The sequence below is a fragment of the Pan troglodytes genome, chromosome 16 (assembly GCF_028858775.2).
Source record: "Pan troglodytes isolate AG18354 chromosome 16, NHGRI_mPanTro3-v2.0_pri, whole genome shotgun sequence".
Lineage (NCBI taxonomy): Eukaryota > Metazoa > Chordata > Mammalia > Primates > Hominidae > Pan > Pan troglodytes.
This window is the reverse complement of record NC_072414.2, coordinates 86,270,686-86,293,817: the sequence shown is the minus strand read 5'-3', so window position 1 is coordinate 86,293,817 and position 23,132 is coordinate 86,270,686. Positions and strand designations below refer to the sequence as shown.

Here is a 23,132-nt window from a genome sequence, read left to right as displayed (position 1 = left end):
GAAAACTATTTTTTATTGATACAAAACTTTTTACATGGGATCCATGTGATATTTTGTTACATTATAGCCTGAATAAAGATTAAGTCAGGCTGTTTGGTGTGTCTGTCACCTCAAGTATTTATCATTGAACAATTCAAGTCTTCTAGCTATTTTGAAATGTACAATACATTGTTAACTATAGTCATCCTACTCTGCTATCAAACATAACTTATTTCATCTGTGTAACTGCATGTTTGTACCCATTAAGCAAAATCTCTTGATTCCCATCCCCTCTCCCACAGACCCATTCCAGCCTCTGGTACCTATCATTTATTTTCTACCTTGATGAGATAACCTTTTTTAGCTCCCGCATATGAGTGAGAACATAGGATATATGTCTTTTTGTGCTTGGCTTATTTCCCTTAACATAATGACCTCTAGTTCCATCTATGTTGCTGCTGATGACATGATTTTATTCTTTTATATGGCAGAATAATATTCCATTGTGCATATATACCACATCTTCTGTATCAATTTATCTGTTGATGAACACTTACATTGATTCCATATCTTTGCTATTGTGAATTGTGCTGCAATAAACATTGAATTGCAGGTATCTTTTTTGATATATTGATTTCTTTTCCTTTGGATAAATACCCAATAGAGGGATTGCTAGATCATATGGTAGTTTTATTTTTAGTTTTCTGATACATCTCCATACTGTTTTCCATAGTGACTGTACTAATTTACATTCCCACTAACAGTGTATGGGCTTCCTTTACTCTGTATCCTTACCAGCATCTGTTTTTTTTTTTTTTTTTTTTTTTTGTCTTTTACATAAAAGCCAATCTAAGTGGAGTACAATGATGTCTCCTTATAGTTTTTATCTGAATTTCCCTCATAATTAGTGCTGTTGAGCATTTTATCATATACCTGTTTGTAAATGAAAATACCACTTGTGTATCTTCCTTTGAGACTGTGTATCTTCCTTTGAAAAATGTCTGTTAATTTTCTTTGCCCACTTTTTAATGAGATTTTTTTTTTTTTCTGTCAAATTGTTTGAGATTCTTATATATTCTGGATATTAGTCCCCTGTTGGATGAAGAAATTGCAAATACTTGTTAGTTGTTTTTGTTGTTGTTGTTGTTGTTTTGAGACAGGATCTTGCTTCATCTCCCAGGCTGAAGTTCAGTGGCATGATCTCGGCTCATTGCAATCTAGACCTCCCAGGCTCAAGTGATCCTCCTGCTTCAGCCTCCCAAGTAGCCAGGATTACAGGTGTGCACCACCACACCTGGCTAATTTTTGTATTTTTGGTAGATATGAGATGTCTTTGTGTTGCCCAGGCTGGTTTGGTCTCGAACTCCTGGACTCAAGCAATCCTCCCACCTCAGCCTCACAAAGTGCTTCGGTTACAGGCATGAGCCATGGCCCCTGGCTGAAGTTGCAAATATTTTCTCTCATTCAACACATTGTCTCTTCAGTCTGTTATTGTTTCCTTTGCTGTGAAAAAGCTTTTTGGTTTAATGTAATCTCATTTGTCTATTTTGCTTTTGCTGCCTGTGCTTTTGAGGCTTTAGTCACAAAATATTTGCCTTAACCAATGTCCTAAAGTGTTTTTACTACGTTTTCTTCTAGCAGTTTTATAGTTTCAGGTCTTACACTTAAGTCTTTCATTCATATTGATTTTTGTATATATGTTGAGAGATAGGGGTCTAGTTTTATTATTTTACATATAGAAATCCAATTTTCCCAGCACCATTTATTGGAGAAGTTGTCCACTCCCTAATGTATGTTCTTGGTGCTTTTCAAAAAAAAAAAAAAATCAGTTGGCTGTGAATGCCTGGATTTATTTCTGGATTCTCTATTCTGCTACATTGGTCTATGTGTCTGTTATGATAGCAACACCGTGCTGTTATAGTTACTTTAGTCTCATAATATATTTTGAAGTCAGGAAGAGTCATGCTTTCACCTTTGTTCTTTTTGCTCAGGATTGTTTTTATTATTTGGGCTCATTTTGTGGTTCCATATAAATACTAGGGGTGCTTTTTCTATCTCTGTAAAATACGACATTAGTATTTTGATAGGGATTGCATTCAATCTGCAGTTTGCTTTGGGCAGAATGGTCATTTTAATGATATTAATTTTTTGAATTTATGGAGCATAGGTTGTCTTTCTATTTGTGTACTCTTCAATTTCTTTTATCAGTGTTTTAGAGTTTTCCTGATTAGAAGTCTTTCAACTCTTGGATTAAATTTCTTCCCAGATTTTTTGGGGGAAGCTATTGCAAATGGAATTGCCTTCTTAATTTCTTTAGCAGGGAGTTCATTCTTGGTTCATAGAAATGATACTAATTTTTGTATGTTGATTTTGCATCCTGCAACTTTACTGAATTTATTTATCATATCTAAGAAGTTTTTTTGGTAGAGTCTTTAAGGTTTTCTTGATCTGAAATCTCAAATCATCAGCAACGAGGGATAATTTGACTTTTCTTTTCCAATTTGGATGATTTTTATTTGTTTCTCTTGCCAGATTTCTCTGGCAAGAATTTCCAGAATTATGTTAAATAGAAGTGCTGAATGTGGTATCCTTGTCTTGTTCTGGTTCTTATGGAGAAGGTTTTCACCTTTTTCCCATTCATTATAACATTAGCAGTGGGTGTGTCATATATGGCCTTTATTATGTTCAGACATAATCCTTAAATGACTAATTCACTGAGAGTTTTTATCAAATGTTGCAAAATCTCAACATTCAACAAGGAATGTTGTATGTTATCAAATGCTTTTTCTGCATCTAATGAGATAATATGGTTTCTGTCCTTCAATCTGTTGATGTATCACATGTACTGATTTGCTTATGTTGAACAATTCATGCTCCCCTCAGATAAATTCTGCTTGATCTTGGTGTATTATCTTTTTGCTGTGCTGTTGGGTTTGGTTTGGTAGTATTTTGTTGAGGATTTTTGCATCTATGTTCTTCATAGATAGTGGTCTGTAGTTTTGTACCAGGGTAATGCTAGCCTCATAGAATGAGTTAGGGAGAATTTGCTCCTCTTCAAATTTTTTTTGGAATAGCTTGAGGAGAATTAGTATTAGCTCTTCTTTGAAAATTTGGTAGAATCTGGCAGTGAGGTAAGGCAGACCTGGAATATGTTGGGAGATTTTTTGTATTACTGATTCAATCTCATTAATCCTTTTGGTTTATTTGGGTTGTCTATTTCTTCTGGATTGAATCTTGGAAGGTCATGTGTCCTGGAATTTTTAAATTTTCTCTAGGCTTTCTAGATTGTTAATGTATAGTTGTTCATAATAGTCTCTGATGATTTTTATTATTTCTTTTGTGTGTGTGTACTCAATTATATTCTTTTTTTCTTATTATACTTTAAGTTTTAGGGTACATGTACACAACGTGCAGGTTAGTTACATACGTATACATGTGCCATGTTGGTGTGCTGCACCCATTAACTTGTCATTTAACATTAGGTATATCTCCTAATGCTATCCTGGTATCAGTTGTAATGTCTCCTTTTTCATTTCTGATTTTATTTATTTGGGTCTTTTTCTCTTGGTTAGTCTAGCTAGTGGTTAATCAATTTGTTTATCTTTTCAAAAAATGAACTTATGGTTTTGCTAGTCCTTTGTATTTTTTGGTCTCAATTTCATTTATTTCTGCTCTAATCTTTACAATTTTTTTTCCTTCTACTAATTTTGGGTTTAGTTTGTTCTTACTTTTCTAGTTCTTTGATGGGTATTATTAGACCATTTATTTGGTATCTTTCTTCTTGTTTTTATGTAGGTAAGTTTTGCTATAAGGGTTCTTCTTAGCACTGCTTTTGCTGTATCCCATAGATTTTGGTATGTTGTGTTTCAATTTTCACTCATTTCAATTTTTTTCCTTAATTTCTTCCTTAACCAAGTGTCATTCAAGGGCATGTTTTTTAAGTATTATGTATTTGTAGTTACCCAAGTTTTTCCTGTTACTGATTTACCCAAGTTTTTCCTGTTACTGATTTCTAGTTTTATTTCATTGTGGTCTGAAAAGATACTTGATATACTTATGAGTTTTAAAAATGTGTTGAGACTTGTGTTGTGTCCCAATCTTTGGTCTATTCTGGAAGAATGTTGCAGGTGCTGATGAGAAGAATGCGTATTCTGTGGCTGTTGTGTAAAATGTCCTGTAAATGTCTGTTAGGTGTGTTTGTTCAAACGTGCAGTTTAAATTCACTGTTTCTTTGTTAGTTTCCTGTCTAGATGATCTGTCTAGTGCTGTAAGTGTGGTGGTAAAATCCTGAACTATTTTCATATTGGAATGTATCTCTCCCTTTAGATCTAATAATATTTACTTTATATATCTGGGTGCTCCGGTGTTGGGTATATATAATTAGTTAGAATTGTTATTTCCTTTTGCTGAATTGATTCCTTGATCTTTGTGTAATGACCTTCTTTGTCTCCTTTAATAAATTTGGATTTAAAGTCTGTTTTATCTAATATAAGTATAGGCACTCCTTTGGTTCTGGTTTCTGTTTGCATGGAATGCAATGTCTTTTTCTATCCCTTTACTTTCAGTCTGTATGTGTCTTTACAGTTGAGATAGATTTCTTTTTTTTTTTTTTTTTGCCTGTGTAATCAGGTCTTTATTCAAAAGAAGCTGTCCATGATGATTTGACCTTTATGGAATAATCAAATTTAAGAGTTTATGCAGCAGGCTTCTTTTCCTCTGTAGTAAGTTTCTTTTCTGCAGGCTTCTTATTTCTTATAGGCAGCATATAATTGGTCATTTTAAAAATACATTCTGCCAGTCTATATCCTGTAAGTGTAAAGTTTAATCTATTTACATTCAAAGATATTACTGATATGTGAGGGCTTATTCCTGTTATTTATTAATTGATTACTGGTTGTTTGGTATATCATTTGTTCCTTTCTTTCTCCATTAATGTTTATTATTGTGGGTTGATAGTTGTCTGTAGTGGTAATATTTGTGTCCTTTCTCTTCTTTATTTTTGTGTTTGTGCTACCATTTAGTTCTGTACTTTCATGTGTTTTCATGATTGTAGATGGTGTCTCTTTCCTCCCAGGTAGGACTCCCTTAAGCATTTCTTGCCAGGCCAGTCTAGGGTGATGATTTCTCTCAGCTTTTGCTTAGCTTGGAAAGATGATGATGACGATGATGATGATTATTATTATTTTCAGCACTTTGAATATATCATCTCATTCTCTCCTGGACTGTTAAATTTCTGAGGAGAAATTCAATGTTAGTTTGATGAGGGTTCCCTTATGAGGGACTTGATGCTTTTCTCTTGCTGTTTTTAAGAGTACTCTCTTGATCTTCCACTTACTACAATTTGATTATAATGTGCTGAGGAGAAGACCTTTTTGCATTGTGTTTTGGAATCTCTAAATGTTCTGTATCTGAATGTCTAAATCTCTTCCTAGACTTAGGGTGTTTTCAGCTATTATTTCAATAAATAGGTTTTCTAACTTTTTTATTTTCCCTTTGTCTTGTGGAACACCAAAAAATTTGATCACTATAAGGTATCTCATATGTCACGTAGGCTTTGCTCAATTTTTTTTATTTTTGTCTGTGTTATTTTAAAAGACGTGTCTTCAAGTTTTGAAATTCTTTCTTCTTGATCTAGTCTATTGTTGAGCTATTGAAAGGATTTTGTATTTTACTTAATAAATCATTCAGTTCCAGAATTTGTTTTGTTCTTTATGACATCTATCTCTAGAAAATTTCTCATTCATATACTAACTTGTTTTTCTGATTTATTTGTATTGTTTTTCTGTATTCTCTTGGATCTAACTGAGCTTCTTAATATTGGTATTTTGAATTCTTTATCCAGGATTTCATAGATTTCTTCTTTTGGTTAATCTGTTGCTGGAGAATTATGTCCCTTTGGAAGTACTATCTTTGCTTTTTTTTTTTTTTTTTTTCATGTTTCTTGTGTCCTTACACCGATATCTGAACATCTGTCATGACAATCACTTCTTTCCATTTTTTAACTTGCTTTCCTAGGGGAGGGCTTTTTCCTGAAGATGTGTCTGTGGTGTTTGTTGGGTATGGTACTTTGGCTTTGATTCTGGGTGTATGCAGTAGTGTAGCTCTCATGATTTCTTTGGCTCTAAATAGCTTCATTGGTGTCTGTGATTTTCGTCAGTGGCCTAGGTTGTGGTTATTAGGGAAGGCTGTGGTGAACTTTTGCTTGTGAAAAGGTCACCATATGGGCCTGTCCTTGGGCCCTAGTGGTGGCAGCAGCATGCTAAGCATGCCTGTCCTTGGGCCCTAGGACAGTGTATGCTGGCACTGTGTTAGCAGACCCAAGCAAGCCAATTCTTGGGCCTCCAGGCAGCTTGTTTGGGTGATGATAGTGGCAGTCGTGGGCTGGTGGTAAGTGTGTCCTTGGGCACTTGGGCAGTTGGCATGGCATGGGTGAAGCAGTAGTAGTGGTAGGACTAACCTCTGAGTCCCAAGAGCTCCACAGTGGTGTTGGCAGTGGTTGTGACAGGCTGGGCAGGCCAGTCCCCAGGCCCACAGGTGACACGTGTATGTGTGTGTGTGTGTGTGTGTGTGTGCCCATTGTGATGGTAGTGGCAGGTTGGGTGGCCCCAACTTCAGGGCCCTTGTTGGAGTGCTCAGCTGCCAATATTGGTGGACTGGGCTGAGTACTCCCCAGGCCTCCAGATGCCATGATTTGATACTAGGGGGTGGGGGTCAGAGCTAGGTCCAGTGGACTCATCCTCACATCCTTCAGTAGTGCTTGCAGACACTGACTATGGAAGGCAGGGGCGGTGTGACCCCAGGCCCCAGAATGTTCATGTTGGGGTGGCAGCAGCTGTACCGCACCCCTGGTACAGGGGAGAATAGAGTCACTTTCAATGGCAGCAGTGGTACACAAGTGCCTGGGAAGTGTACATTTCACTTGCCTTTGGCCCCAGTTGAGGCAGCCCACTGCTATGGCTGTCACCTGGCGGATTTGTTGTCCTTAGGGTGATTAAAAGCTGCACAGCAGCTTCACAGTTGGGAGCAGTGTGGTAGCTGCCAACAGCTCACACTTAAGCCCTACAGGTAGCAGGCAGCTGGAGTTGTGGCTGCAGGTGGAGCATGTCATTGGGGTTCCAGGGATATGAAGATGCAGGGGCTGTAGGGCCCAGGGCAGAATGCAGTCTGGTGAGGGCTGAGATATCCAAGTGACAACTTGCTGTAGCTGCTTAGGACTTGGGGGTGTGTGGGATTATATGTGCTCCCTCTCTGGGGCAGTATCGTCACACGGTCTTCAGGTAGCTCCCTATGTTGGTCTTGGGGCTCACAATAGTCTAGGGGCATTCCTATGGCTGGAATGTGGGAGTCTGTAGTGGGAACGTTGATCACTAGGAGTCACCCACTTACTCTTTTCTCATACTGGGGAGCCTTTCCTGGCTCCTAGCCTATCCCACCTGAACAGACTGTATTGCTTTCTTTCCCTTCCTTGCTTTAGGTATTTCCTGTCACTTATCTGTAGAATTCCAGCATTCTCTCTTATATATGTGAACTGTGATTATCTACTCATTATTGTCTGGTCAAGTATCTGGAAGCCTCACTGATGTTTTCAGTGTAAAGACTTCTGTATATCTTTCACAATTTTGTATCTTCGTAAGGGATTTTCTTAAGTAGTTTTCCATTCTGGTAGAACTTAGTTGGTTTTGAAGGAGAGTTATGTTGGCCTCATAAAATGCTTAAGAAAGTGGTTTTTTTTCTTTTGTTATTGTCTAGAAGAGTTTGTATAAGAGCGACAGGTTTTTTTTTTTCCCTATAAGTATTTGGAGAAATTTCAGTTTTTAGAATTATTTTGAATGAGCAATTATATCTAAAACACTTAGAAAGTAACTGGCATTTGATAAATGCCATAAAATATTAGTATTCTTGTGTGCTTGAATATCCATTTTCCTGTGTAAATCATTACATAAATGCTAGGACAGAACAGCTGTGGGCTTTACACAGAGGTAACATGCTTGAAGCCATTCCTTTAGAAGTCACCCTTCAGGATTTCAGCATTTATTCAATTATCAGTTACTACTCAATGCATTTTCAGAAGATTTTTATTTTAATTTTTCAACTGTTCTGTTGTCACAAGATTCCTAATACATAAATGAGAGGCAGGTTTTGATAGAACATAGTTTTTTTTTAAGTGCAGGGGTAACTGTGCAGGTTTGTTACATAGGTAAACTGTGTCAGAGAGGCTTGTTGTACAGATTATTTCATTGCCCATGTATTAAGCCTGGTACTCATTATTTTTCCTGATCCTCTTCCTCCTTTCACCCTTCACCCTCCAATAGCCCCCAGTGTATTTTGTTCCCTTCTACATGTCCATGTGTTCTCATCATTTAACTCCTACCTATAAATGAGAACATGTGGTATTTGGTTTTCTGTTGCTGCATTAGTTTGCTAAGGATAATGGCCTCCAGCTGTATCCAAGTTCCTGCAAACGACATGATCTCATTCTTTCTTATGGCTGCATAGTATTCCATGGTGTATCTCTACCACATTTTCTTTATCCATTCTATCAATGATGGGCATTTAGATTGATCCAGTGTCTTTGCTATTGTAAATAGTGTTGCAATGAACATGTGTGTGCATGTGTTTTTATAGTAGAACAATTTATATTCCTTTGGGTACATACCCAGTTATGGGATTGCTGGGTCAAATGGTATTTCTGTCTTTAGGTTTTTGAGGAAACACCCACCCTGTCTTCCACAGCGGTTGAACTAATTTATACTCCAACCAACAATCTATAAGTGCAGAACATAGTTTTCAATAATGAATATGGCTAACTCCATCTCAAGCCCATGAAGAATTTTTTGCAGCCAATAGGGTTACACTGAGGTCATGACACCTCTGTTTTCCTACTAAAATAATCCCAAATATCTCCTTTCATTCCAAATTCCAGCCCTCTCTCTCCTTTCTTCTCCACAGTGGAATTTTTCAAGGGTTACCTCCATTCAGAGGCCCCATATTTTCACATCCACTCACTTCTCAACCCAGCGTGGTTTCCATTTCTACCATTCCACTGAAATGGCTTGTTGCCAGGGTGCTTTCAAACTGTCAAACCATTAAGGTCATGATTCTGTACTTATGTGATCTCAGTGGCATTTGATATTATTGACCACATCAGCTTTCTTGCAGTATGCTCTGACACTGAATTCTAGGACAGTCCATGCTTACTGTTTTTCTCCTCTGTATTTACCCCTGTTTCTATTTACACTCTTAACTGACTTGCCTTTCTATGTATGACATTAACTGTTGAGTTCTTCAAGGTTTAATTTCTTGAAGCATGTAGTTTCAATCACTTTTCATATACAATGTTTGCCTTTAACTTGTGTACATCTCAAGTACAGTGTGTTACTTCTCTGAGAACCATATATTCCATTACCTTGCTGACATTCCTATTTGGATGCTTTTCAGTCACCTGAGATTCAGCGCTAAAACTGGACTCCTGTGGTCCTCTCACAGCAGTTCTTACGGTTCTCTCCCTTAGTGAAAGGTAACACCATCTTCCTAGACCTGGAGACCTAGGGACTGAGAGCCATCCTTGACTCTACACTCCCTCATCCCATAGTCCAGCAATTGTTAAGTCCTGCTCACTTTATCTCTTCACCATCTCTCAATTCTACTTACTTTTTTCCCAGTGCCACTATTTGAAAGTCCAGGGTGTTATTCATTTATCAGGAGTACTACAAAGGGCTAATATTAATATTAATAACTTCTCTAAACTTTGAAAATTGCTAGGCTATCCATTGCAGCTAGAATATTTTTCAAACTTAAATCTGAGCATGGCATGCTGTTGCTTGAAAGTATCTGTTTAATGTCTGGCTTTACCAAGGGAATGTAGTCTGTTTTGTTCCAGAAAATTATCAGCATTCAATATAGACTTGTTAAATGATAATTTACAAGTAAAGAAAAAAGAATCAGAAGATTGTTTTACCACCTAGAAATAAACATTATATTTTCCTCTGATATGTAGGTAAGAACTTCAAATATAAGACATAATTTAAAAGTTTATAATTGACATAGTCAGGGATTATAAATAATATCACACAAAATAAGCTCTTAATGCAAGAAATGAATCTCCAGGATAGATCATACTAACCCATCCAATCCAGCCCTCTGTTCTGAAAGCAGCACATGAAAAGGCAGAGAAAGAAAAATAATCTCTACGACCTGGCCTGTTAAACATGTATTTATTTCCTGAGTAACTATTAGGTGCTAGCTGTAATGGGCTATTCAGTGGAGGACAGTGGTCAAAGCCTCTTATGAGGCAGATGCCAGAAAGATATGAAAGATGTGACGGTACAAAAAAGGAAGTTGGAGTCACATCCAGCCACAGGACTAACTAAGCCTCTTTGGGGCAGGAGACTTTGGAAGTGTTGAAGGAGAGTAGAATCTATTCAGAAAGAAACAACTGGGGGCAGGTCCTTCCAGTCTGAATGAAGATTAACTAGGCATAATGTAACTGGCATCATGGCCGTGACGTCTGAGAGGTTATGAAGGCCTCCACTTGGGTGGTGGAAATCAGAACAGAAGTGGTTAATGCATTGACACCGGACCTACTAGGCTTTAGGGGTTGGGAGACGAGGACAACAGCACGAGGAACAAAAAAAAAGAGGATGACCGAGAAATTCCAAGCCCAGAAAATGCCAGTCCTGGTAAGCGAAATAAGGAAGCTGGAAGGAGATTATGAGGGTTGGGGTTCTGAAGACAGGGAGAGACAGATGATGTTTAGTTTCTGACTTGCTGAGGTGTAGATGCCTGTAAGATAGAGAGACAGGGCTAGAAATGGGAAGATAAAGTTTGAGAAGGGAACCAGGAAAACTTGGCAAGACTTCAACATCCCTACTTAATTATCACACGGTGAATCCATAATCCATAAATTTTATCAAAAGCATTCCGGAATCTTTCCTAAAAGTTTTTGACAATTGTATAAATCTTAACATGTCACTTACAACTAACATTCCTTTCTAACATCCAATGTCTACTTAATCAACTAACAATTGTTTTCTATATACAGTTTATTCAAGGTTGATTCGGTCCTGCTCTTACGTCCCAGCTGGTGTTTGGGTCCTAAACTTACAACTGAGAATTTCAATCGGGCTACAGAGGAAACAAGTCTAACTAATGATGCCTTCTTGTCGGGCAAATAATTTCATTTTGAAATTCTATAGCAAAAGAACAACAATAAAGTATTGGTTCCACTTTTAAATAAATAAGGGGTTATTTTGCTGCTGAAAGTTTTCATTCAAATGACTGATCAGATCTCACATGTCTGTTTAAAAATGTCTGACTTAGGTCGTTACAAAATGACAGACTATGATAAACTAGATGATAGTTAGAAGCAAGACAATGAGGCATTGTTTACACAGAAGATTGAGTAACTGGTTTAACAAAAGAGGTTCTTGGGTATCTATTGTATGTACAACTACGAGATTTACTGGAGCTTTTATAATTTCTGCAAGGCTCTTTTCCAGCCAGCTTCATTAACTTGAAGTAAATCAAATCATGCAGAATTCTGGCTCAGCCAGAAAGCAACCCAGTGAGATACAACATGAAGAAAAACAGACACGGGATGATGATAAGATTTAGAATCTTTGGCATTTTTCGTAAACATTTTGTTTGAAGATTATTAAATTACAACCCAGAGACAAAAAAAAATAGTAAACTCACTATTAAATGAGATCTTTTTAACCTTAACTTTTTAAATAATACATACATACATAAAAACTGCACAAAGTATGTGTCAACAAAATACAGTCTTTAAAACTTAAATATCATTTAAACAGACTTAATTGCATACATTTTATATACGCACAAAGTCAGGATTTTTACATGGCAGGGAAATAGTGTGGAATGATGAGGTCTGCAGGAGACAGATGCTACCAAATGAGGACTCTGGGGTGGTATTTTCTAGAAATGGGGTTCTGAAATAAATTTTTATTGTATGTAGCTTATTTTACTTCTAAGAGGAACAAAAGATACATTTGGGCAGCCAAAGTATTTCTACTTCCTGCTTAAAACATTCAGGCAAATGAAATGATTATAATAATTAGGTAAGCAGCCTTATTAGTCTCTCGGTCTTCAGTTTCTTATCTTTCTAAATACCTAGAGAATTTATTCATTCATTTCTCCCCTACCCCCACCTGCCTTTCTGAAATTATATGTTGACATTTTATAATATTTTGAAAATAAGCAAAAAGTAAAGTGAGAAGAAGCGGCATCAGAAGGCAACCAAATACTTTCATGGGACCCTCATTTTTCAAGTGAGTGATCTCTAGGGACCTTCCTGGGCCATCCATTGCCAGCAATGGACCCTGCTGTAGGCTGGCATCCAGCACTGAGAGGTTTCCCAAAAATTCACATACATATCCTTAATAATCATGGCTGAAAGATCCCTAAAGGTTTGAGCTAATTCTGGTAATTATTAAAAATGCCTTTTAATAATATACAATATTTGGACAGAGGATGACTACCAAAGACTTGTTAACTCTGAGAAAAGACTTACGCCCATGAACGATAATCTGAAAGGAGTGTGGGGCTGGGGAGCGGAAATAACTGAATCTTAATGAGAGTCTGTTGGAGGTGTGAAAACAAGTTCAAAGTCACTCTTGAATCCAAGTGGGCTCCTGGCTGTTCTCAAGGAAGGTGGTGCTCAGATCCATGGCAGCCTCGTTATCTCCTATTTCAGAATGGATGTTAGTCTTTCACAGTCTTGGGATTGTTGCTTTTTGCTGGGCTGACCCTCTACGCAACTAGGACACCCATGCATGAGGGTGTGTGCACATGTGTGTATGTCTGTGCACGTGAAGGAGGAGGAAGTATACAGAGGGTGCCACAGGGCATGCATTTCAGAAGGACACCTTGGGTACCACTGAAACAGCCATAACATTGGTCTACTCAACCAAACACAATATTGGGTGCTGCTGTCCAAAGTCGGTGTGTGCCCTAGAGAGCGCTGCGCTTCTTCCGCAGGGGGCTGTGGCTGCTGCAGAGTTTCAATTCTGCATACTGCACCTGTGAAAACAAACAGCCGTGATGCTGGCGGTTAGGTAACCCTAGCTCGCCACAGTGTGTGCTAATGGCTCCCCAAGGACAACCGAAGGCAAAGGAAGGAAGGTTCAAAGGTAATGAATCATTTTCTAAACACAGGAACATGGAGGGATTAATTGCAGGAAGGATTTGGGAAGTCATGCATCATTTCTTGAAACCAAAATATTAAAAGCAGATTTTTCTAATGAGATGCGGGGGTTTCTACCTTCGCTGGGCACTGCTAGATGATGTTCGTTTTGTGTGTGCCAGTTTTCAACCATAAGTAAGCTTAATAACTGCCTCTTGGGAATGTTTATCTTAGTATATGATACAGCAACTTACTGAGGATTATTCGTTTAAAAATATCTAAAATCTTGGGGAAAACATCTCGGAAAATTATATACATTTACTTTGCCTGAGAGGAAAAAATGCTGAAATTGATACTGGACCCCAGACTTTTATATAGATTTCTCGTGGAAATTAATTTCATTTGCAATGTAATGACTAAAACATCTGTGATAAATATGAGTACTTGGGAGTCCCCAGTGGCAAACTGTCACTGTGTTATTAGAAAGCGCCCTTGGCGATACACGGAGGATCTTACTAGCATACTGTACATCTTCCTGGAATGTTCTTTTGCTGCATCTCTCTGTGTTCATGCCATCTCCAACGGGAATGGCCACTTTGAGGGCTAGTGCCTGGACTCTGCACAGAGAATCCTTGGGGGCTTGAGGGAAATTTCTGTTCTTCAAGGATACAGCGTGAACTCACACTGCGACCCAAGTGATGGTACGTTGCAAATATATTGCTTTGGTGTGTGGGCTTTGATAGGCTGCTGGTGGAATGGCTTTATTTAAAACATTGTATTACAGACCACATGTGCTCCCTATTTTTAGCATTTGTGCCAAATTCCCCAAGGACATTATGCCTGATCACAGAAGTCAGGCTGTACTTTGTCAGAGGCAGATAAATGAAGAAAACACCCCATTCCTTATGGTGTTTTGCGAAGGTGCCCTAAGGGAGCAGAGGATGACATACCTGTCAATCTTCAATGCAAAACAAACAGGGGCCAGGTTATTATTTTTTAATTAAGTAATACAAATGTTAAAGAGTAAATTCATCTTTCTAGAATGTGTTTTCACAGCTAATTATGAAATGAATTTTAAAGGAAGATAGCATCACAGAGTCCATTTTAATTTCTAGAACTCAGAATGAAGGGGAAAGAAACTCTAAGGCCTTTCCGCCCCAGATCTTTGAAATCCTCCCTGAGCTGCCAGGGAACCAATTATGCTACAGTGGCTCAAATATGAAAATCGATATTTGATTTGGGATTCTCTGAGATAATAAAGGATTGTGTCTTTGATCATCTTGATGATATTTCACGCCATGGTCTCCCCATCTACCTATTCAGTGATCTCTGTTCTCCATTAGAGAAATTGCCGCCTGCCCTCCTTCCTCTGGATTTATAGCAGGCTGATCCACAGGGGCCAGGATCGAGCTACTCTACATGACTTTCTAGTATTGTTGCCTTCGTTAATCTCTGTGTATCCACAGAAACAGGACACTGCTGGACTAGGTGACCATTATCTGTGAATAATACTTCTGATTGATCTCACATTATTTCACACTGCCTCTGCCTCTTTGTGTATTACAGTAAATGGGGGCTGCATTCTCAGCATCCCTAAGTCTTCAGAGGGAAGGCGATAGAAGGGAGGCCTAGGAGATAAATCAGGGCAAATGAGAATAAAAAGAATAATCCTCTTGTCCCCTACTTCCCCTAAAATGCTTGCCACCTGGAAGAAGAAAATAAGCAACTCTCCCTGGGTTTGGATCTCATGCAATTCTACTCACTGAGCCCATCTTATCCTCTTTAGGGAGGCAAGCAATCGAAAGGGGACAAGCATCAGTGCCCAGTAGCCACACAGTGTGAGTTCCAGATCATACTTAAGTAGCTCCTTTTCAAAACAATTTCCCCCAATCACCTCATGCTTTGGACAAAGATTTTTCTGCCACTTCTCTGCAAGCCAGGCCTCTTTAAGGATTTTCTGGTTCCTTATCTCAATTACTCACACAAGCAAAGCCTTGTGTTCCTCTGGCTCCGGGGCTGGCCAGATTTCAGGTTGGGGCCACTGTTGGTGGTAACCATTCATTACATACCTTTTGAACATCAGACGGTACCCTAGAGAGGAAGTCTAGTAGCTCATTATTGTCGATGGAATAGGGATTTCGAAGCTTCTTAGTAAATTTATTTATGCCTGAAAAATAGAAACACAGGAGATCTCTTTATCTATCTATCTATCTATCTATCTATCTATCTATCTATCTATCTATCTATCTTATCTATCTATCTATCTATCTATCTATCTATCTATCTATCTATCTATCTGTCTGTCTATCTGTCAATCATCTATCTATCTAGCATCTATCTTCAAAAACTTGCCTGACTCGGGGGAGAGGGGATATTCACAAGTAAAAATTAGTGTGAAAACAATTACCAGACCTCAAGTCAAGCACATGTTGCTGTCATGTAGAATCATTCACAAATGCCTTTTCCTGAAGGCAGGAAGCAGGGGCTGGTGAAGAGGGGCTCTGCCTTCTTCAGCTGTGAAAATCCCATTATAATCCCAGCAGCAGGGTGACAGAAACACACGCTCAAACTGGGGAGCACGTTGGCTTTTTTGGAATACGCTGATTAACAGCCGCCTCTGCTATGAAAACAAATGTCCCAGATGGGAAAAGGCCTTCATTAGCCCAAACAAGTCCCTGCTTGGAGGCTCTGGACCAAACGTAGCAGTGGGAGGTAGAGGGCGGGAGTTGTTTTCTTGTTGTTACAAAGAAAACTGCAGTCATCTGTCTTTCCCCACCTCCAACTCATTTTCACAGGTTTCTCTCCTCTCACAGCAGAACAGAACCTGACATGTTGATTGTACTTTGATGCTGCAGGAAACCGTGAAAAGTTATTATTGGCAAATTATCTTACTATGGTTGCTAACTTAATTTATGGATCACAACGTCAGCGCGTGGGTCTGTCTGGGCAATGGAGAACATGCTAATTTAGGACAAGGACAAAGATAATTAGAAACGGGTTGAACGTTTAAGATGTCAACATCCTATAGACCGTCCCTCTTTGGTGGCTGCACCTTGGGTTCCCGTGCATATCCAGGACACGCTCTGCCCCTGGTTTACTCTTTAGAGGGGAGTTCCTCTCAACCACGTTTTGTCTTCTACTCTGCTCTTTGGAGCTGCTTTGACTATATCCGGAGCTCATAAGCTGTAGTCTTTTCACCAAATGTCAACCCGTTTTTCATGTTGAGTTTTAGAAGCAGAAAGACTAGGTGGCCTTCTGAAGTTTTGCCACAGGGTGCTTGTTTAACAAGGATCATATCTGAAGGGCTGTCAGTCCCAATGACGCTGAATGAATTCTTAGCTTCGTTGTACTCTGAATGGCTCCTACTCAGAAGTCAAGGTAACATTTAACTGTTCAGTAGTCCCCAACACACAAAGGGTTTGATTTTTTTGTTGTTGTTCATTAAATATTATTTTGCTTTCATCTGAGGACTAGGCTTCCTGCATGGCATTATACCTGACACAATGCCAACCTCCAGTTATTTCTTTGGAGGGTCAGATTTACATCTGCTTTGCAAATGGGAGCCAGCCATTGTGCCCGAGTAAATGGTGGCTTGGCGGTTGGGCTGGTGAAGGTTCCTAGCAAATGATCGCCTTTCCCTCAAGTCAAAGCTGCACTCTGCCTTTTTTCCCTCTACCCCCACAGCAAGCTTCACGTTTCTAGCTAAAATTTCCCCCAGTGTTCCTTTACACTGAAATACTCTCACTGTGTTATTCTAAAGACATTTAATTGTAGCATGGGCTTTTTGGCAAAAGAAAACAGACAAGGCAAAATGATGAAGGGAGACAAAGACGTATTGAGAACAGATATATCTTCTATTGTTAATTATATATGGTGTGCGCATCTGGAGTCTTCACAATGAACAGCAAGGCAGGGATAATATCACAGCTGATCAAAACACTGCATTCTTAGTCACTGAGAAGATTATAAACCTGCACAGTAGCTCAAATGCACCAATGAGGGCAAAAGTATTCCACAATGCACTGAGACTATCTATGTTTGAAAAAAAAAACTTAGAATAAAATTATAGGGCACTCAGATTGCATGTTTCAAATGCACACCTTATTTATGAAGGTGTCCGGGATCAAAAGTTTCAATAATTTTGCCCTATTAACAATTCTGTGAGACTGACTGTCAACAGGAAATCACAGACTCCTTGGTTCCTTTTTTTGTTTTAAGAGACGGGGTTTTGCCATGTTGGTCAGGCTGGTCTTGAACTCCTGACCTCAGGTGATCCACTCACCTCAGCCTCCCAAAGTGCTGGGATTACAGGCGTGAGCCACCACACCCAGCCACCTTGGTCATTCTTTAAGGGACAAGAAAAAAAAGGTTATGATGTAGGAATACCTGGGCCCCAGTTCTGGCTTCATGTATTAGCTGTGTGATTTTAGAAAAATCACGTAACCTTCCGGTACCTCACATTTCTTACATTAATATTTGAATAATAAAGACCTCCTTATAGAGTTTCTTGGGTAGATGGGAGAATCACATTGGGCAGTACAGGCAAAATGATACTGTAGTCTGAAATTCCACAACAATGCAGAGGGCTACCATCATTACTGTACATGCAAACAAGCTAAGGAGACAAAGGAAGTGAGCATGGAAAAGAGCCTTTAATACTATTAAAGCCAACTATGATGATGCAGACACATTTAGAAATTGTGGCTTCATCTATTAGCATGCTAAACATACCTTAGATTTTTTTAACCTAAATAGTACAGATGGAGGGTATATCTGTTGTAAAATTACTTTTAGCAAAAGAAAAGAAAAAACAGAAAAAAAAGCAAGTGGGATAAAATACTGAAGAATAACATTTTGTTGGGAAAGATGCTATCATGTACTGGTTCTGGATCATAGATTGAATTGATCAGTGGGGTGGAATGTGGAATGAGCCCTACAGTTTAAAAAAAAATCACTTGGAGAAAATCAGAAGAGATGGAAAAATTGCATGGCTGCTTTGCACATTTGGTCACTTGAGAATAACCACTTGAAACACAATTAAAACACCATTTTTCAGATATTCATATGAGCGACCAGCAGGTAGCTCCAACTGTAATACACTGGTTGGGGTGAGGCAGGGGTTCCTTGCCTGTTCATTTATCAAATTCTGAGCGTCTTCCATGTAAAAAAATATTGTGCTATCAAGTGAAGATACAAACTTAAACGAGGCATAGGTCCTTCTTGCAAAAAGCTAAAAATTTAGCTTAGAGAATTAATATCTACCCTGAAAAAACAGAAGTGGTTTCAACTAGAAGTGAAAAAGTATAATTAAAACCTCTACAATAGAAGGAATATGGGAAATCTCTCAAAAGGAAACCCACATGGGATCTAATCCTAAGAAATGCTCTGCCTTCTGGAAATACATACTTCATGTAAGTGACTAAAATGCAGTAGATAATGTTTCCTAAAGAAAACTTCAGATATCCTTAAAATCTACTTCTCACTTAATTTTCAAAAATCACACTCCTACACAAGAGAGGTCATAGGCCTAACAAAATGTCATCTATATAGAGCACAGGTATTAAGCTTGCAGGCTCATTCATTCATAAAAATATTTAAGAACTCATTAAAGATCTATTACATAAATGTGGCTGCACTAAGAATTATAGAGCTAAAGAGGAAATAAAGTATCTCACCTGTCAAAATAATTTTGGTGTGTCCAAAAATATTCCCAATAGCTAGTATAAAATTAGGCTGTTTTATGTGCTTATGTGAAATGATTCTGATACTTATATAAAAATACAACTTGAGGATATAAAATATGGAAATCTGGTATATATAGTTACATTTTTTTCAAAAAATTAAAAACATAGAACAAAACATTTTAGGATATTATTCACCATTTTAGCACTCAATAAAAAATGAATAAGTAACTTAGAATAAGAAAGTCTTCTGATCCTTAAAGTTAGAAAAACCCTAAAACTTTAAGACATATACATTTATCTCCTTTGTGAGAAAAAAATTGCTGCAAAGGATGCAATCATATAAGAAATTTGCAAAATAATGTCCTGCCCTATGCTAGCTAGTAACTAATTTGTCTTAGGATAAGTCCTAACAGCATTACAGAATATATTCTAGGATGGCATGGCAGTTTTTACATAATGAGAAGAGGCAATAGATCACGTGGTGATTGTCAAGGCTTGTAACTACATTCACTATGGTGAGCTCTTCAATAAACTATGAGCTCCTGTTTAAAATGTAAAACTGAAGAACCAGACGTAGAGTACAAAGCTCAGAGGGTTACTGACAGCCCAAGAGAGCATAATAAACTCCATACCATTTAATAACTTTATCCATAAAGTGGAAAATAGAACAATATTTCATTAAGTAGATGCAAAAAGTTGTTGGAAAGCTGCCAAGATCTTGGAGGATAAGATCAGAAGCCAAGGTGATTTAGATATAGAGAAAGAGGGATTGGAATCTCAAAATTGATGATCAAATGAGAAAATAGAGTATTTGTCTTTTTCGTTTTTTTGTTTTGTTTTGATTTTGAGACGGAGTCTCGTTCTGTTGCCCAGGCTGCAGTGCAGTGGCTTGATCTCAGCTCCCTGCAACTTCCGCCTCCCGGATTCAAGCGATTCTCATGCCTCAGCCTCCCGGGGAGCTGGGATTACAGGTGCCTGCCATCACCTTGGCTTAGTTTTGTATTTTTAGTAGAAACAGCGTTTCACCATATTGGCCAGGCTGGTCTCGAACTCCTGACCTCGGGTGATCTGCCCGCCTCGGCCTCCCAAAGTGCTGGGATTACAGGCGTGAGCCACTGCACCCAGCCAGTATTAGTCTTCTTTGTGGAAGGAAAGATGCATAGAAACAGACCAAGCAAGCACCAGGATGATGAGGAAGTCCAGAAGAAGCAACGTTTAACAGCTGACCATGGCACTCAACTTACATGAACTTAAAAGTGAACAAACCACTAGCCAAATGATTGCAATTTTTAATCACGTTCTGGTTAGAGTCAGACAACAATCTCAAGATCTATGTTCTAAATGTTATCAGTAAACAAGATAGTAGTACTCACGAAAACATAATTGAAAAATAAGATAACCAGTTGATGCAAATAACATTCAGTATATAAATTATTCAGGAAAATACTTTTTTTTTTTTTTTTTTCAAAATATGCCTTCTTAATCAGTGGCCCTGAAGAGCTCTATGTTCTCTCTTAAGGACCAATTTGCTATTATTGTTGCCAAGTAAACAAAAAATACCAACAAGAACTAAGCACAGATGAGACTTTCCTCCAAGAATCAGGATCATCACGTATTAAAATAGATCCCTGAATAGTTTAGAGAATAATTGGATTATACTCTCTCAAAATCCCTAAATCATTCTACTTCTGTAATTGTATGAGCTATTCTATTTTTCCCGTGACTTTTTCCTATTGCCCAAGTTTGGCTTTTCTTGACAGCAGGATTCTACTTTGCTGGATGCTCTTTGAAAAAGTCTATATTTAATGGTTTTTAGAAAGGTTGTAGCTTTCATCCAGCATTTGCAGGCTCTCAGCTTTTGCTTAAGGATGAATGCGTCTCAACACAGTCTCTTCTCTTTGTGATTTCCCCAAACATCTTAACATCTGAAGATCCCTGGAAGTGACGAGCATTGAGAATTCATTGGCAGTCATAGCTAAGTCATGGAAAACCAGGATTGGCAGACCCTTTACGGAGAACGGCTAACTGCTTCTCCAACATTTCAGTTATTGCAGTTCCCTCTCCTTATATCAACTCAGAGCCCACCCAGGAACAGACACAAATACTCACCAAGCTGCTTGCATTTTGTCCAACCGCTAGTTTGAGTATTAAATCAAGTCATGACATTTATTTCCAGTTTGCCAGTTTTGTTTCTACTTTCTTTTTAAAGCAGCTAAACTTTATGTAGGCACACCATTTCCCCTGGTAAATAATAACTTCCTCTCTGTTCAGGCACTGGTTAGGTATTCACAGAACGCCCCCTCCCCTCCCTCTCCCTGCTTCTGGATTTAAGAATGGGGTTAGGTGAATTTTTTTCTCCAAGAGGGATGAAGTGTCAGAAGCAACCTGGTAGTGGCCAGATCCACTTTTACATAATATCAAGGGCATGATGCAGGTGTTTGCTCACTGTTTGAACAGTGTTTCCTTAAAGTTACCCGGGCACAGCAATATATTATCCAAGAGGATTTATGACTAGCAAAGCCCAAAGGGAAATGGCATGTACAATCACATTTTTATTTGATTGCAATTATGCAAGAGGCCTATAAATATCTATGCTGATCACTCATGCAACTGGCCTTCCAGGGAGGTCCTGGAAGTTTTTGTTCCCCAAATGCTTTCCTTAATCTCATGTTTAATTGCCAACAAGAGCACATTTAAAGTTAATAGTCGCACTTTAAAAATGAGTAATTGGTTCTTACCTGGAATTGATTGCTAGCAAAAGGACCATGCCAAACTTACCCCAGATTAAAATGATGTACCGCAGTGGAACGAAATACAAAATGATGGTGGCTGCTGCCAGAATCAAACAGGCCAGAGATGAAAGGAAGGGGACCGTCCAGTTAAATGTGCTGTAGACAAACCACATAAATATAATTTCCTCTGATGTTCAACAACTGCCACAGAGTCAACTTGTCATGTTTATTTCATGTTCATAATTATAGAAAATTTTTTTTACAGTCTATTGGAAAAATTTTGTTAAAAACCTCAAGATGAGAGTCTGCCAAAATGATTGGGTACTGGAAAAACATTCTTAAAGAGACAGTCACAAACCAATTGCCGTTCAATTTGTCAGAATATTGGTGACTTTACCTCCCTGGAACCCATAGTTCCAGAGAAGACTTTTGGCTCTCAGAAGTGATTAAAAACTGCAGTGTTGCCACGATGGCTATGCATGGAGATCTTCAAAACTAAGGGTTAGGTCACTTCTAATTCAACAATTGTCTCTCAATAAACACACGGTTACTAGTAATTACGGTAACCTTTCCTTTACCAGAAAAGGGAGAACTTTTTTTTTTCTTTTTTGTCTTTTTTGAGACAGGATCTTGCTCTGTTACCCAGGCTGTAGTGCAGTGATGCAGTCATAGCTCACTGCAGCCTCGACCCCCCAGGCTCAAACGATCCTCCTGCTTTAGCCTCCTTAGTAGCTGGGACTACAGGCAAGAGACACCACAGCCTAATTTTAATTTTGAAAATTTCTGTAGAGCTCTGGCGTCCCTATGTCACCCCAGGCTAGTCTCGAACTCCTGGGGTCAAGCAATTCTCCTGCCTTGACCTCCCAAAGTGCTGGGATTATAGGTGTGAGCCACTGTGCCCCATGGGGAGGACTGTATTACATGGCATTGGTGGTTTTGTCTTCACTGATCACTTATATTTAGAATTTCCAGAATTGTTTACACCAGAAATCTAACAGTGTCTTGAAATAAATGGGGAAGCATTTGACTATAAATCATCACACCACCATTAATAGATAATGTAGGTGATTACACTATGTGTTATTTTCACAGAGCTCCTGGCTCCTTTTGTTGTATCTATTGCCTGCTTTGACTGGCATGGAAATGGAGATCTAGAAGACGGGACATGGACTTGGATATATTGTAGAGATTCATGTGCATTCCTAGAGATCGAACGCCCTACTGAGGTGCCGAGAGTATTTCTTCTTAATGGTCTTCATCTTCACATACAGATTTAACCGTAGAGCCTCATTGCCTTGTGCTAGGAATACAGAAAGGTAAAATGTTTTTTATGGGAGACGGGATTTTAGAGGGAATACCACAAAGTTATTAAGCATTTTATATGTGCCAGGCATTGTGCTAACATTGTTCACATATTTAGAATGTAATGTTCTTAATAATTCTGCCCCATTTTATAGATGAGCAAATTAAGACTGACAGAGATTGTCTAACTTGTATAAATAATCACAATTCTATCAACAGTATAGGAGAACTACCGTAATCTCATCCTCTGGTTAAGACTGAGGCTGGGCATGGTGGCTCACGTCTGTAATCCTA

General features: G+C 38.5%; 1 protein-coding gene across 19 annotated transcripts in view; it reads right to left on the bottom strand.

The window, feature by feature from the left end:
* Nucleotides 1-11,576: 11,576 nt before the first annotated feature.
* The window catches only part of MCTP2 (multiple C2 and transmembrane domain containing 2), a 254,545-nt gene continuing 242,989 nt past the window's right edge, over nucleotides 11,577-23,132 (bottom strand). For 13 of the 19 annotated variants that reach the window (XM_016927477.4, XM_063794363.1, XM_063794359.1 and 10 more), the window contains 3 exons: nucleotides 21,583-21,692; nucleotides 15,190-15,287; nucleotides 11,577-13,017 (listed from right to left, as the gene is read on the bottom strand). In XM_016927477.4, coding sequence (XP_016782966.2) covers nucleotides 12,949-13,017; nucleotides 15,190-15,287; nucleotides 21,583-21,692 — 277 coding nt within the window. In that variant the 3' untranslated portion in view covers nucleotides 11,577-12,948. Of the gene's footprint in view, nucleotides 13,018-15,189; nucleotides 15,288-15,532; nucleotides 15,970-21,582; nucleotides 21,693-23,132 lie in introns of all 19 variants that reach the window. The other 6 variants (XM_016927474.4, XM_063794358.1, XM_016927476.4 and 3 more) reach the window with 2 other exon arrangements.